This window comes from Labrus bergylta, chromosome 3 (genome assembly GCF_963930695.1).
Source record: "Labrus bergylta chromosome 3, fLabBer1.1, whole genome shotgun sequence".
Taxonomy (NCBI): domain Eukaryota; kingdom Metazoa; phylum Chordata; class Actinopteri; order Labriformes; family Labridae; genus Labrus; species Labrus bergylta.
Genome location: NC_089197.1, coordinates 33,438,123 through 33,454,480, shown reverse-complemented (window position 1 = coordinate 33,454,480; position 16,358 = coordinate 33,438,123). Strand labels below are relative to the sequence as shown.

Genomic DNA, 16,358 nt, shown 5'->3' with positions numbered 1-16,358 from the left:
AGAGTTTGAATATAGAGAAAAATAAACGGGATGAGAGACTTTATCCTGCACAAACCTACCTGCAGCCTCAGCTTGTCATTTGAGAGGCTCACCTTTGCGCGCTCGTGCCTGGGCAAAGCGGCACGCATTCATTTGTGCGCCTGTTGACCCGGCTCCTCATCAGCCCAATGAGCGCCGCGAAGGGGAGGCTCTCTCCGCCAGCGTGCCTTCTCTCCTCCATCTCTTCCTCACTTTTCCAGTCGGCCAGCAAGCCTGTCGGAGCTCTTAACTACACAACACTAACACACTGACTGTCACTCCTTCGAGACAAAAACTGCAGGAAGGATTTGTAGCCTCTCGCCGCTCCGCGTTTCTGCTCGTTTTTTTTTTACCAGCGCACCTCGAATGAAACGCAGAGGACTTCTTTTGGCTTATTTTTTAAAAACAAAAAGGGGGAAAAAAATGTAAAAATGATGCAGCAACGGAACAGGATTCAAGTGTCACTAGTAAGTACAGCCCGTCACCGTGCTATACAACCTAACAGGTATTTCTCATGTGCAGTGGTGTTTAGCGGGGGGGATTGGATGGGACTTCTCATATCCTCTCTTCCATTGCGGGGAGAAACGGTGCATTTCCCGGCAACATTTTCAGGCGTAAGACGTTTGACAGAGTGACAGGGCAAGTCTGCAGAAAGGTCTGCAACTTAGACTTCTTTCTGTATTTGCCTTTTTTCTGACTAATCCCACTGCGGAATTAGTCACACATATACCGCCTGTTTGCCTTTAAATGTCCGTAGATTGGAATGCTTGTGCGCACTGGTGCCACATTTTATGCACCGAGAAGAACCGGTTGGACACGATGTCTGCTTCGAGGTGAAAACTTCAGACGGAGCGAATTTGATTAATAGGGGGGAGAGGGGGGGTTGTGTTGCAGACTACTGCAGGAAAAAAAATGCGTAAAAACGGCTAAACTTTATTCTTTAAGGCTCGTGGTCAGAAAGAGAAAAAAAAATGCACTGCTCCTGTGTAAGGAATACCTTGGACAGCTCCTCCGCTGCCACCAGCGCTTGCGTTTTGGCTGAGCTGTCTGGACCGGCTGCTTTTCTGGCGGGGAGCTGTCCTCCCCCCGTGGTGCTGAAATCGCCGGCTTAGTCACTGCGCTTAAAAAAAAGGGAAATATATTTATGCTCAAATTCTATACAGTCTATAATTTATTTGTATTTTCATAACAGCTTATGCTCTAATTATTATTTTTATTATTATATTATGATTTACTATTAACCTGTACATCTTACTTTTAGTCGGCGGGTTAGTAAGAGAATGTTGCTTCACTCTGGTTACTCCTCACTTTATAATATTGCATGTTGCACCTTTTTGTCCTTGAAAATTGCATCTGCTGGAAACGCAAAGCTATGAGCACAGCCACATAGAGCGTGTGGTAAAAGTTACCATAACTAACACCGACACTGAGCTGAACGCCGAGCCATTCCGTGCCGTGATAGCAGGTCCACCTGCACCCTCAAACTCACAGCCAGTCTTTTGTGTCTGTGCTTTTTTTCCTCTCTTCTCTTGTTTTGCATGCTGGTGCATGCTGGTGCACAATGTGTTGTGCACAGACTCGGTTGAGCGAGTTCATTTGATATTAAAGCTAAAACTGTTTTTGATTAAAGGGCAAAATTTACATTAGGCTGCATCCTTCCCTTCTCCTCTAACACCGGTGTCACTCTGTTGTATTCAATGAGGTCTTTTGTTATTTGATTTCACTTTTTCTGAGTTATGAAGAAAAACTTTACATCAATTTATTATCAGAGAACACAAGTTAGGATGTCATTTTAACGACTGAATGTAATGTAACATGTCTCTGAATGCCATCACAGTTATCTCATCTGGAATACTGGGATATCTGAGAGCTGCAGCGCTGTTGATATTGTAGAGCTCACCTGCAGCCTCTCTATCTATCTAAAGTCAGCACTATCTTCAAGCACGTTTAAATGTGCAGTGAATCTGATCATAGTCTATAGCCGTTTACCTACAGTGTATTGTCAAAGTAATAATCATAAGGAACATGTAATTGCTCAAAATCTTTCCTGGATAATCCCCAGAGCGACTAGATTAAAGCAAGGCAATCGAATGTTGTGGGCTTGAATCGCCTCAGAGTACAGACAACTCGTTTGTTGTTCAATTGGTGCAGGATAATGTGAAAACAAGATAGGAATAAAGGGTCATGGCTGCTACATAAAGATCAGCTGTAAAGATGAAGGGACATTTTGACTTCTTGTGTTAAAATGAGAATTACTCTCTGGTTTGAATCCTTCTTCACCTGTTTGCCCTCTTTGGAATTTTTTTTGTCTTTTTGCTGTTCTCGTTCTGTCTCTCTCGTGTAATTTGTTCAAATGTTTATTCGACTCTTGCTTTCTTTTTTCCCCCACCCCTCTTCCTTTCCCGCCCCCCTGACGACTCCTTTGCAAGACTAGAAGATAACTAACAAACTGCAATTGCTCCCTTGTAGGTCTCCCCCTCGGAATAGCGCCAAATGGATGCTGTGCAGAGCGCCTCACCCCCTCACCAACTGCTATGGAGGCATGCCAAGCCATGCAAGTGACCTTTATCACACCATGAATGCGAGCTGCAGCACTCAAAGAGGACACAAGTAACCTTTTCTTGTTATCTAAGAAGGAGCTGTTGATCTGAAGAGAGGAGTTGGAAAAAGGAGAGAGAGCGAAAGGAGAGAAGTAAAACAAACAAACAAACAAACAAAAAAACAAACCAAACCACACAACGACAGGATGCCAAGGCGGTCCGAGGAGATGCTCATGGATCTGTGGATGTCCTTGCTGCTGCTGTGGATTACTTGTGTTCCGTGTGTGTCTATGACTCCTATCATAGGCCAGTCCAAAAGTACACAAACTGGTGGGTCTGCGGCGGTGGCGAGCGGTCTTGGCGAAGGACAAAGATTACTGAGCCGCGCCAAGAGAGGATGGGTTTGGAACCAAATGTTTGTGCTGGAGGAATTTTCTGGACCCGATCCAATCCTAGTTGGCAGGGTGAGTGCTGTGATTGTCAGCATTATATTAAGCTTGCTTATCGTGTGGAAACATTAATTTGGCCATTTGAATGCTCCCTCCATTTTTTTTTTCTCTCCTTCCCATGGGCTGTGGGAGAGTTTTGGTTGTCAAGGGGGAGAAGAGACACGGGGACAAGAGAGAGAGAGAGAGAGAGAGAGAGAGAGAGGGAGGAAAGAGAGGGGGGGGGGGGGTCTTGAAATGCTTTAGCAAATAATTAAACTCAAATGACATGACGGCTGCAACATTTTTTTTCCCTCTATTGGACGTCCTTGAAAGCTAGGATACTATATTGCAGTCACACAGATTGTTATGTTACATCTTCACCACAGTAATCTTGTCATTTAAAATACAGATACATGAGAAACAATCTGTTTTTTTCCAACTTAATTTCTTCCTATAACATTTTATGCCCTCTAGGCATAGCATGGATAAAAAAAACTACTATTTTGAGGTGTTTTTTGTTTGTTTTTTCACCGGCTCTGTAACAAACACAACTGCGGGCTAATCCTACGGCTAAGGGCCACCTGCTCCCTGGCCTGCGTGAAAGTGTCAGGCAGGTTTCAGGGGGAGACAGGGGGGCTGCATGCCAACCCCCGGCCAAAAGCAGCTTGTTCACAGCTCATTGCTGGGATTCACCTGGGGAGAGTCAGCCTGGCAAGCGAGGCTTGCTCTCCTCCTCCCCCACAGAATCTCTCACCCAGCCGCTCTGGGCATGGGCAGGAACGCAGGCCATCAAGCACAATATTTGATCTTGTTCAGTAATCGCTTTCGCAAACAGTGTTTCATGCCTAATATTTGATAATTGGTGGGTATGCCTTTCATGTTTCTCACATACTGTCATTGTAGTGCATTCACTTATTTTTGTGTTCGAGCCTTCAGAAGTGGCACCTGGCAGAACTCAAGAAGAAGAAAACAAAAAGGGGGGGTTTTAATTTTTTGTTGCACAAGAAAAAAAAAAGTCCTTTTAAATAGTTTTCGTTTCACTTCCTTTTTTTTTTTTTTTTTTTTGCTTTGTTCTTCTATCCCGAGCGTTGTCATATGGCTGCATCAATTAAATATTTGCCACCATGCGGGATTTGCACCTGTGTTTTCTAAATGCCATACGAACACAAAAATGCTGTTAAGTGATGCATTAATTTTTCAAGCGAGTCAATTAGGAAGCCTCTGCTGGATGCAACAATGGCTGCTCATCAGAATGCTGAAAGAAACAAACAAACACTCACTGGGGCCTCTGTGACCATACGTGAGCTTTGATTTTTTTTTAAAGATCTGATCTCTGCTGTGAGATGTGATGCGTGTTTTAAGATGTGATGTAAAAGCCTGGAAAATGTATGTATTTATAGGGAATTTATCTGAAGGCGTTTTTGTTTTATAAAGAAAAAAAAAGAAAGAGCATATCCCTAAATCCAAGCTCTGGCATGAAATACTCTGCCGTGTCTCTCTGTCTCGAGTGTGAAATGCACTTTGGATAGTCAACAGAGGCTCGGTGACACAAAATCAAGTCGTGTTTCCCCGCTCATGGAGGCTGTGATTAAAGCTTTGCCACACAGTTGACTGAAGGATTTGTCGGTTATAGATATAAGAATCTTTTTGTTTTGAAGGACGTGTGAGGATGGGGTCGGTGTACGGGAGGGGGGGGCAGATCTGGGTGAAGAATAATGCAGTTTTTTCCCTTTTGCGAGGCGGTGATGATGGGTTGCGTTCACTACAAGGTTAAGTGCTCATGAGTACGCCTGGCAGAGCTAAGATAAGTCCTATGTTAAAACCATGATGGCACTGTATTGGTTTAAGATGATAAATCTCTCCCTCCCTCTCGGTCCCTGTGTGTCCCTTCTCTTCTCCTTTTTCTTGTCCTTAATTAAAAAGGGGAGGTGTGATTCAAATGAGTCGTACAGCTCTCTTGTTTTTCTTTTTTGCACAAATTCCTTCGCTGTGTGTAAGGTTGCCTGTGTCTGCCTATTATCAAGGGAGGCCAGGCCAAGATTGGTGTTGAATAGTTCTGTATTGCTGCACTCTGAGCGTTAATTACATGTGATTCCCCCCCCCAATCATTGTGCGTGCCCGATCTCCAAGAACCAGAGTGAGAGATAGTGTTTGTGAGAGGGGACAGAGAGACATTGTACCATCAATTTTTTAGCGGTGTGTCATTCTCAGTGTTCTCTCTCAGCAGCAGAGACGATTAGCATAAACGCAGGAAAGCAAAAAGAGGGTGGTGAAGGGGGCGGGGGGGGGGTTAAAGGAGGCAAAGGAGCGGAAGAGCGAGAAGGACGGCCACAAGGCGTGACAGCACCCCTTCTTTTTTGCTGTTCTTCTTCTCCAGCGCGTTGTTTTCTTTGACATTGTGATTCACTGAGCGGTGCGTTCGTCAGCTCCCCCCCCCACACCGTCAGTCCTGTTTGGCGGCGGGAGAAGGCAGGCGTGCAGTACCTGTTAAAGTGAAGCACAGGAGACAGCTGTGAAAGCCTGTTGCTCGGCTGTAGCTTAAAAAGAAACACGGTGTTGGAAGGGATTTTAAGGATTACTCATCATGAGCCAGGGAGCGTTCAGAAATAACCCATCATTAAGAATAGAAACAAGCAAACGGGAGTGTGGAGGTAGAGACGCCTGAACGTATCGCATCACATGGATTCGGCTTGGAGACGTGCGGGTTGCTCATTGTTGACGACGAGTGGGAGACATCACTTCAAAGAAGAAAGACTCTCATGTAGACCATTACAAGACAAGGATAAAGTCAATTTAGGCAAAGCAGCGCTTGATTTCACTATTAAAGGAGCCTGTTTATTTTTTATTGAATGAGTTTTAAATCAGTCGTTCAATATATCAGGACACGTTAAAGACTTTATATGTGATTTTTCACACTTAAATATAATAGAAATCAAGTATATCCTCTGAAAATAACTCTGTGAGTCATGACTGTCTACAATGGGTGTAACACCCGAGTCCCACTGTCTGTGATGTTTTCAGAGTTTTCAGAGTCCTATCTTCAGTTTGTTTACATCACCGGGACGGCCGGCTGACTCCTCCCCTCGTGTATAAAAGTTGTTTAATTGAGGGACTAGAGAAAAGAAGAATAACATACTGTACTCACTGCTTAACTGTGTTTCTAGATCACGCTCATTTCAGGTACATTTACATGCAGTGTGAAGATACGAGCATAATAAAGATCGCTAGCATTAGCATGCTAACACAACAATGCAGCGCGAGTTGTTTTGGTTTCATGCTGGTGCTCAAGGGTGACATCTGCTGGATCAAAAAATTGCATATAAAGCCTTTAAAAAAAGAAATTTTCGATCTTCCTCATGGTTGTACTATTTACAGAGACCCGCATGGATCCTTCCCGAGCTATAACTCCATTGGCAGGGAGAACTTCTTTTTAACAGGCAGACTCACAGAGCTGAACCAGCCTCGATTGGAATACCCTTCATACTGCATTAGAGACACACACGCACATTTGTGCTTACTGTAATAATAATAATATATGTCTATTATTAGCAATAAAAACTTTGATAATGATGATGTTGTGATGGGTAATCAAAAGGTCGTTAGAGTTAAACAGCTCCATGATTTAATGTTTGTTGTCGTCTTGATTAAGATTTCATCTCGTCATGAGGCCTATCCAAACCGTCTCTGTTGGCAGCCATGTTTTCCCCACCATGGTCGCCTCTTCAATCACAGCTATTTCAATTATTCAAACGCACAAAGAAGCACAAACTCATTTACATCAGGCCATTAAAGGCAAAACATCGCCTCGGAAAACAAAAAGACAAAAGCGCTTGGACAAATTGCTGTGTTTGCAGCAAAGAGAAATCCGGATGTGTTTTCTTTTGTAGCGTGAGGCAGATTGATGGCGGTTGGCACATGAATATCTCAGAACCCTCAGAACTAACTTTTTCCTGGCTCCTTTACTTCCCAGCGATCGTTTAACATATGGTGTGCGAGGATTGATAATGAAGGGTTCCAGTCTGCTGGATCGTGCTGCAGATGTGGTAAATTGACTGATGCCTCATCCGATTGTCCAAACACTTTTTATCCGCCGCAGCATTGTATGTGTATTTTTGCTCAAAGGGAATTGATAATCAACTATTAATATTCATCAATTCAGACTGAACTGCTGGATTGCAAGGACTGACAGCGATACAGAAAGAAAAAATGGCTTTGATTATTGATTCAGCAAAGAAAATGGATATGTCCGGGAGAGGAAAAAAGGGATTGCTTTGTCTTTGTGTGTTTCTATGTGCTCGGGGAAGAAGAGAGAACAAGACGCTTCATTCCAGGGAACAAGCTGTTAGACAGGATTCCCAACAAGAAGGGCCACGTGGGTATCAGATTGGCAGTGTGGTGTAATTCTACACGGTGATTCACTAGAAGCAGAGGCGATAGTTTCTTGTATAAGTGATGTTTGCTGCCAAATTGAAGAACCCGTTTCTAGTCCTGACACGTCCAAAATGGCTCGATTCGTCTTTCTTGTTAGTCTCTTTTAGAGGTGCGTTCAGGTGAAACTGATACAAATTTCACAGCTTGGATTCACCCCTGGTGCTTGTTTACTTATTTACTGAATGATGTTTCAGATGAAGTCACATTTTTTACGTCTTAAAATCAAATGATTAAAGTCAGGTTTTTTGTTGTCATTGATGTTTACCACCATGATCTGGACAGTAGGAAACCATCTCTATATTTGGATTTTTTTTCTTCTGAATTCAATCCAGACCTTTTTGTTGCTTTTTCGCACTTTGGACTGCTGGTACAAGATGTGGGACATTAGTCTATAAATACGAACGCAAGCTACTTCTGCTCAGCTGGATTGCCTCTCGTCGGTACCCCACCTCCACCTCTGCCGTGTTCTCTCCCTGTGTGTCTTTGAAGGGGGCGATTTATACAGAGAGTGACTCTTGAGCCTGAATAAGCTCGCCTCCAGGCTCGATGGGGTGTGGTACAACCACATCGTTAAGTTCCTGCAAGGGTTTGGGGCTTTGACGTTCTCGAGGCAGTAAGGCAACACAAAGGCCAGATTGGGTTCCGTATTGGGGCTGCTGAAAAACACAAAAGACGTCCTGAGTCCTAACAGAGGCCCTGACTGTTAGTTTACAACAGATCAAAGGTTGCTCCATCTTCTTGACTGAGTCCTGCAGATGTGGCCTCTGATTAGTGGGAATCCCCTGTCTTAATCTGCATTTTCACTCAGGCTCCGACAATCGAGCGGATTTCTGCCTCTGCTTTTGATTGATGGACGAGGAGTGGGTGTTAACGAGAATATTAGCAGAATTATCGCCTGTGATTGATGGCGGGAATTTGACACATAAATTATAAGCATTGGCTTGAATATAATAAATGCTGAAATATATAGCTCGAGTTGGCTACAGGTTTCCAGTGCCACAGTGAGAGAGGACAGACTTGGAAAAGCTGTCGTTAAATCCTAGAAAGGGAAGCCCGTCGATGTTTGTTGGACTTCATTTCATTCCATTTGGTTTCTCACACCCACAACAGCTCCTGGAATACAGCTCTGTAATCTCTCCTCAGGCAGCGGCACAAAGATCCGTATTGAGCTGCAGTCTAGCAGCAGCAGCTCCTCTGTCTCTCAGCTCTTAGATCTCAATTCCCTCCTCTTGTGTGATTTTGAAAAAAAAAAAAAAAAAGCATACTAACATCCCTCGGTCCTTTTACTTCCATTTCCTTTAGCTGCTCTGTTAGCGGGCTCCTCTCTCTCCCAGAGGCTCACCTGTACAGTATATCACCAAAGCCGGCCGGGCCATTATATCAACGGGCCATGGTCACAGTCTCCCTCTTCCTTTCCAATCTCTCCCTGTGTCTGTCCCTCCCGGTCTGTAATAAAACACTGGGCCCAGCGGTGGCTCTGATAGAGCTGTGGGATCACATTAGTGCTGCCCTCCAAGAGCTTGACAGGTTGTCTATGGCTTTGTGTTGTCGTCCTGGTACCCATTAACCAGCTGTGTATGTGCATGTATGTGTGTCATACAGTAGTCCATTTGGGGAGAACGACAGACCAAAATGAGATGAGAGGACATAGGCTTGGATGGAGTATATTTAGACATGAGGGTTATGTCTGCAACAGTAAACACAGTGAGTCCATGAAGCTTTAATGGCTGGTGTTTCTTTACAAACATTTGCTGTGTTGTCAGTTCGGACATATTAATGACAGATTTATCTCTAAACTGCTCTGTATATGTTTTCGAGCAGATATTGCAGTACTGTATTATTTCACATTTACAGGTGACCTCATCAGCGCTGGCATTATTACTTTCCCAGCGGATGTATTTCCATTGCCTCTATCTTAGACGTTATTGCCCAGTTATTTTTGTTTTCACCTGCCTGTCAGTGAACATTTGAAAGGAAATCTGTTCACTATCATTCCAATATGTGTCATTTCAGAAATGTCACTTGTTTTTTTTTCCCGTCTTTCCAAACACAAGAGGTTTAAACCAAAGACTGGGTAAATATTATTACGACTGTGACCTCATCCATTGGTTTGGTGAATGCCTTTTTGCAGCCTCCAAGTCTCGCACTGTGGCTCCTGCCATGTCATTGTATTGGAGCCCAAAGTGATCATGTCATATGAGAGAAAGGAGATATTGGGAAATACTTTGTTTTCAAAGCAGTGGGGAAAGACTTTGTGATTGACATGGGTAAATTAAAGCTCCCGTGAGGAGTTTTTCACCATTGAGGAAACAGGCTGAATACTGAAGCCTCTTTGTGACCCACAAAAGAAAAAAATCAGCATCAGCAACAAGAGTGATTCAATGCAGGACAGCTGAGGTATCAGTAGAGAATATCGACACTTAAGACACAACTTTTTTTTACATTTTCCAAAACAGAGATTCACAAAATGATTCGTTTGACTGTATAAAATTACACAACTTGTACTGGACAAAGTTTGTCCACAGGGGGCGCCAAAATCTTCATGAACTCAAAAGTTCTTTGCATAATCTGTAAAATAATCAGTTTCATAACCACCACAAATAAATTATTTCATGAGAACTGCGACCAGCTAGCAAGCCAGCGATGGTCACCACAGACAGTGATGTCTGCTTGTTATTGCTAATTCATACAGATGATATTCCTAGAATTTTACTTGCTGATAATCCTGGAGTCTGTTGACTTCTAAGACGGCCAGTTTGGACAAAAAAACAGCACAGCACGGCCATATGTCCAATGCTTGTGTGGAAAATTCTCAAAAAGGCCCCAACAGTTAATTGGCTGAATAAAACTGAGATGGCGCCTTGGACACAGCAAGTGGAAGTCACCCAGTATCATTTAATAGTGTAGCCCAAATGTATTTAAAAAAAATGAGTTGAATAAAAATCTAAATATGAATCAGGGACCAATCACCTTTTTTTGTATCAGGTTGTAGACTTGTTCTGCTGCAAAGTTGGATTTTTAAATTAAGGACCTAACTTTAGGAGCCAGCCTCAAGTGGCCACTCGAGGAACTGCAATACCTGGCTATTAGTCTTGGCTCCAGTTCTTTGTCCCAGAAGTCTCCCCCCCCCCCCCCCCCCATAGACATTGGAAATTAATAGCTCACAATTCTGCATCTGTCCTCTAAAAAAGTACACAGTGACAGTTATGCATTGAATCACAAACTGTATATCCTTCATTGCAAAAGGGAGAGGAAATCATGTTGCAGTTCAGTATATTGTAAGGAGGCACATGGAGCGTCCCGTCCGTGATCCTTGGAAGCTCTCTTGTGTACATGCATCAGCTGCAATTATGATTTAACAGGAAAGCACATCCATTCACACGGCGTCAGAGTCCCTGAGCAAAATAACAAGCTTGCTGCGATCGCTCACATCTGTGGCTCAGCATGATTAAATCCATGTTGTACAGTGAGCAGCTCGCACGGGGGGCCACTTTCCTGAGCTGCTACATCACTGCTAATTCACAGCGAACGGCTCCTTTTATGGCTTCACCTTGGACTGCGTCGCTGTGATTAGCCGTCTCCCATGCCTGTGTTTGTCAGTCAACGTGTCATCAAACTTCCAGAGAAATCCAGACAAGCCCCCCTCCTCTGATTAGCTGAAAATCCCCTTCTCACCCCAAGCCCGCTTTTTAACTTCTGTCCTTCCCCGCTTCTCTCATCTCCTCCTGCCTTTCCTCACCGGACTCGGCCTGGGCTGGCTTTTTTTTGCGGAGGTGGAGCGCTTAGCAGGCTAAATCATCTGGCACTCTGCCTTGAACTCTGCTCTAACTAATTTATAAGAATTAAAGCAGTTCACCTCAAACGCTTTGCTTGTGTGCTGCTTATGCTAAATTATTCTTTCAAAATAGGGGATTTTTTTTTTTTGTCAGCTTTGTTTGGATTGTATCTTTCTCACAACACCAAGAGATGCATTTGTAATTAAACACGCTTAAGCAGCTTGGCCTTTGTGTCTTGTGCTGACATTTAAATGATTGTTGATTTCTCAGGCTAAACACCCGCTCTGTGTGTAATTATATTTTAAACAGGCAGCGATAGATGACTAAAAAAAAGGAAGCCACATTAAAGAGCCCGATGTTGGACACTCTGCTTACTCGTGATCTGGACTAGTGTTTTCCAGTCACAACACTGGCCAAGCATCAACAGCCGCAAATGAGGTTACAATTATTCAAATCAGATTATTCAAATCAAAAAGATTATGATTATCTGAAACCTGCTAATTGGCCCTCGCCTCGGAGATGCTAGTTGGTAGCAGAAAGCAGCAGCTTTGCCAGTGTGCTCTTGTGGGCTGGATGTTTGGATCAACTCCCCAGGCGGATCCGCTCCTATGGATAGAGCCATGCGTATGTGAAATGCTGCAGGCGGCTTATCCCTGTGCCTCTGCTCCCATACACGTCCCATCAGCCAAACTGGGACTGCCGTAATCTTGTTAAGAATGGATGTTATTATTTTGCGACTGGATGTGCATTTGGCTTCACGGTTAGCTTGGGAGCGCACGTGGGCTGGAGCAGGAGAAGACAATGGGGAGGGAGTTTTTTTAGATCGGGAGGTGGTGGGTGAGTGTCTATTTCTGGCACTTTAAAGATGACAGTCCTCCACCTTCCTCCCTACGCCTCCTTACTTTCCGGCCTCTGTTCCTTCCCTAGCTCCTCTCTCTCTCTTCCTCGCACCAAAAACAACAACAACAACAACAAAGCGGCCTCTGTGAACAGTGGATGACATTTACTTGAAGATGGGTGTCTTCACCTATAACAGCTATTAAAGATGATGATTATCATCAGTGCTGAGAGGGAGGCAGAGGGGTTGCTCACCTCAATCACTGAGTCGACAATAAAAAATAAAAAAATACACACAGGCACAATCAATGGCTCCCCGCTTTGCTTTCTCTCTCTCTCTCTCTCTCTCTCTCTCTCTCTTTCTGAACGCAGCCACTCCTAACCCTGGTATCTGGGTGCCAACAGACTGTGGCTCTGACCTTTCTCGCAAATGAATTATTTCAGTTTAATGATCCTTTCTGCAGAAAGAGCAAAAAGATATCTGAAATAATAGCCAAGGGAGGGGGAGGAGGGAACGCAAAAGGGCAGCACCCACACACCCTGTACTTTTCTTCTGCAGCCATACTTTCCACTCTGAGACACCTGTATGCCTTTAATAATGCCTCTTCCTTGTGTTTGTGCTGCCAAGGTGTATGTGCTACATCTCGCTGAGGCTTATAAATGAACCGACTTCCTTCGAGAAAAAGTACCCTGGATGTCACAAGCAGCTGTTGATGGTAGAAACACACACTCCTCAGTGTGTGTGTAAAAGTGACACTGTTTTTTTTTTTTTCTCTGCCGCTCCAGTGTTTGATTAGTTCTTCTTTTTTTTTCCTACTCCAGTCGGATCACCAAAAAAAAAGGGGGGTGGGGGGGGATGGAAGTGGGAGGGAGGGGGTGCATGCATGAAAAATTCAAAACGTTATAATATAAAAATCCAGATGAATCATAAATGCTTAATGGGAATCAGGCCCGAGTATGCGGCAACGCTGAAATTGTTCCCAAAGAATCCTGGAGTGTGTGCGCTTTCCTGCCAGCGCGGCGTGCACAACGAGGGACATGGTGTGTTATATCGCCCCTCTCAGCCCGCTCTCTCGCCTCTCTCGAAAGGCAAACGAAATGAGGTGTTGAGGGACACCGAGCAGAGGATGCCAGAAACATGTGAAAAGCTTTTAGGGGGTAGAGGCCGTCTGTTATCAAAGTCTGGCTAATTGCCTTTATCCAAGCCACAACTACCCGGTTGTTGTGCTTGTTGGATTTGAACATTCACCGACGGTCTATCTGATGAAATATTAACAAATCTTTGCTAACACCCGGTCGTCTCTATTGTATTTTAATGAAAGGGAGAGTTCCAAGAAAAACTTCTGCTCTTATGAATAATAGAAGATCCAATTAGTGTAACATCATCGCAGACGAGTTTGATGAATGACTTGACCGACGTGATGTTGGAACAGTGTGAACATTTAGTTGACTTATCGGACTGAACTTGTGCAGTTTGATTGCTTATGACTGGATGCTATCATGGATGTTTTTCCCTTTTAGAAAGATGAACAAGGGTTTTAACCTGAGCTATAAACTAAATATTTAATAACATTCACCTTCGTCAAAAAAAGACATGATGAAGATGATGCTGAATCGAAGTTTAGAGGGTGACACATTTTTTTTGATAGATTTTTGTGGTGAGACACAAGTCAAGCTCCCATGGCAGCAGCTGAGTGGAACAAAGAGGAATCATTGTAAGGAGTCCTGTCTTACTTTTTTATGGGATGACTGCTGCTGCTGCTGCTTAAGATCAGGGGCCAAATAAAAGATTTTCAGCCAACAATTGCACCAGTTTCCAGTTACGTCAAAGTAAAGTGGTAGCACACAACTGCAAAGCAAAGCAAATCATGGTCTGATCATTTCATAATTTGGATTCAAGAATGTTAAAGTGTGCTCTTTGCATTGGTGTTTTTGATCGAATGAACCCTGGAAATACTTGTGTTCTCAACGGTTTGGTTGCATTTCATACCATTCATGAAAACAACACAGATCTCGTCCAGCTAACTAGTTTACCCAGCCTTCTTTTACTCTATCCTGAGCTTGTTGATAATGTCCTGTTCCACACCCTGACTCTACAACTACAGAAGATAACTATTTCACCTCCCCTGGTTGTGCCTTTTCCCTGTTGGCCTAAAGCCTTTAAAAAGTGCTGCCTTATTGGATTCGATTACTAACTACATACACTTCTGAGATGGTTAATTGTGCAACCTTAATGTAGTTTGTTGTTTAACTTATCTTAAAAATAAGTAAAGTGAAAAAATCTAAAATTGTGGGTTATTGTTATTCAAACAATGTTCACAGCTTAGTCTCAGACGCCTAGGTGAAAAAAAGTGCCACTGAATATGACATCTCTTCTTCTTCTTCGTTTGAATCCAACCTTGTGGCTCCTTTCCACGTGTAATTCCCCACTCTCTCTTTCCCTGATTTCCGACTCTATCCACTGTCCTATCTCTACAATAAAGGCCCAAAAGCCCCAAAATATATCTTTAAAAAAATAGAAAATATTAACAATCATAAGGCGGTACACTTACAGAGGGAGCTTTCTACATCTAAGCTTCCCCAGTTCAGGGTTACAGGGGCTGGCACCCATCCCAGCATGCACTGGGCAAGAGGCGGAGTTGGATACACCCTCACTGGCTGCCATGGTAGGCAGCCAATGCTAACCACATTCAGAAAACACATTCACACTCATATTCACACCTACAGGCTATTTAGAGTTTCCAGTTCACCAGTTGACCCGCTATGTCTGTGGGCGGACACTCAGGGAGATCATGGAGAGTCCACAGAGCACTGCCGTGCTACCTTTAATAATTGATTATATCATCGAGGATATTTTGAACTTGAAAAAACAATCGAAATAACAGCGCTATTTGTTATTCAGTTGTGCAGTGAAGAATGCCATTTGAGTAATGCATTGAACTGAAAACCCCCAAAAATACTACAGTCAACAATATACAGTAGTTCTTAAAAAAAAAATCTCTGAGGGATACCGAGCTTAGATAGAGATACTTTAAATTTCATAAAAACGAGGAGCCGTGTCGGGGATGGGAAACCCCTGCCGCGTCTCATGAGATGACTCGTCTCGCCTTCTAAGAAGAGGCACGCTGTGCCAAATGGCACAGTGCCCTTTCATGTTACTTCCTGTGCTTTATCTGCGTCACAAAGCCGTGCTGTTAGCTGATGAAGACGAGGAGCAGCTGTGGTGAGACAGCAATATTTTACGGGCTGCACACACACACAGATCTTTGAATGGTTTTGTAGTTGGGGAGGGCGAGAGTACGGGGGGGGGCTCTGGCTTGTGGGCGACCTGGGCCAACCCCAAAACCATTGTAGCCTCAGTCTGGATGGAAGCCGTCACACAGGTCCTCATTTCCCCTCCATCTCAATCTGTGCTGCTCTCCCAGTGTTTACAGAAGCCGGCGCCCGCTTGAATCACCACTTGCCAAGATGTGGCATGTTTATCAGTGTGTGTCTGTGCACACAGCCACACAGCCCATAAACACAGATGCACATGTAAACACACATGCAAACACACACACACACACACACACACACACACACACACACACACACACACATACTTTCTGTGTGTCTCATTGAGTGGCCAGATAAGAAAACATGACATTATCTTTTTTATATTTGTCTGCGCACGCACACACACACCTACACACACTCGCACAGACACGTGAGTGTGTCCGCTTGTTTTGTGCGCTGTCAAAATGCTAATGTCATATCTGCCTTGATGACCTTTTCTTCTTTGTGTACGCCCGGTGTTTTTTATAAATACCGCACTGATATCCTGGGATGTGTAATTACGGCACAGCAGCAACACACTGCCTCTTTATTAGTTTTCTCACAATGGCCTCCCTCGTCACTGCTCAGTTTCTTGTGTGTGTCTTTGTGGGTGTAAACGTGTGTGAGGTTTTTGTCTTGACCTGTTTTTCACAACTGAATCCTAACAGTACACGGTATGTCATCATAGCAAGACACACTTTTTTTTTTACCATCACCTGAATTTCTCAACGACACATCCTCCATTATTCATTTTGACATTTGAGAGAAGCTTAGGGTCTTGGGTTTGAATGAGTATCCCTTTTATTCTTTTACCTCGTTCTAAAACAAAATTAATACATCAGCAGATACACTCTTAAACTTTGTGACAACCCATCCCATCGAGGGCAGGTGGTCCATGAAGTCGTCAATGTGCGTCGCAGCGTAACTAAAGAGAATGGTTTCTAAAAACTGGACAAAGACTTTTTATTTGAAAATTTTAAAAAATCACCATCTCTATGCACCCAGCGAGACTC

The 16,358-nt window shown here is 43.7% G+C and overlaps 1 protein-coding gene across 2 annotated transcripts in view; it reads left to right on the top strand.

Annotated features, from left to right (window-relative positions):
• Window positions 1-214: 214 nt before the first annotated feature.
• cdh8 (cadherin 8) overlaps window positions 215-16,358 on the top strand; it is a 115,405-nt gene continuing 99,261 nt past the window's right edge. Inside the window, exons 1-2 of one of the 2 annotated variants that reach the window (XM_020653600.3) lie at window positions 215-485; window positions 2,488-3,022. In XM_020653600.3, coding sequence (XP_020509256.1) covers window positions 2,765-3,022 — 258 coding nt within the window. In that variant the 5' untranslated portion in view covers window positions 215-485; window positions 2,488-2,764. The remainder of the gene's footprint in view (window positions 486-2,487; window positions 3,023-16,358) is intronic. The other variant, XM_020653601.3, reaches the window with a different exon arrangement.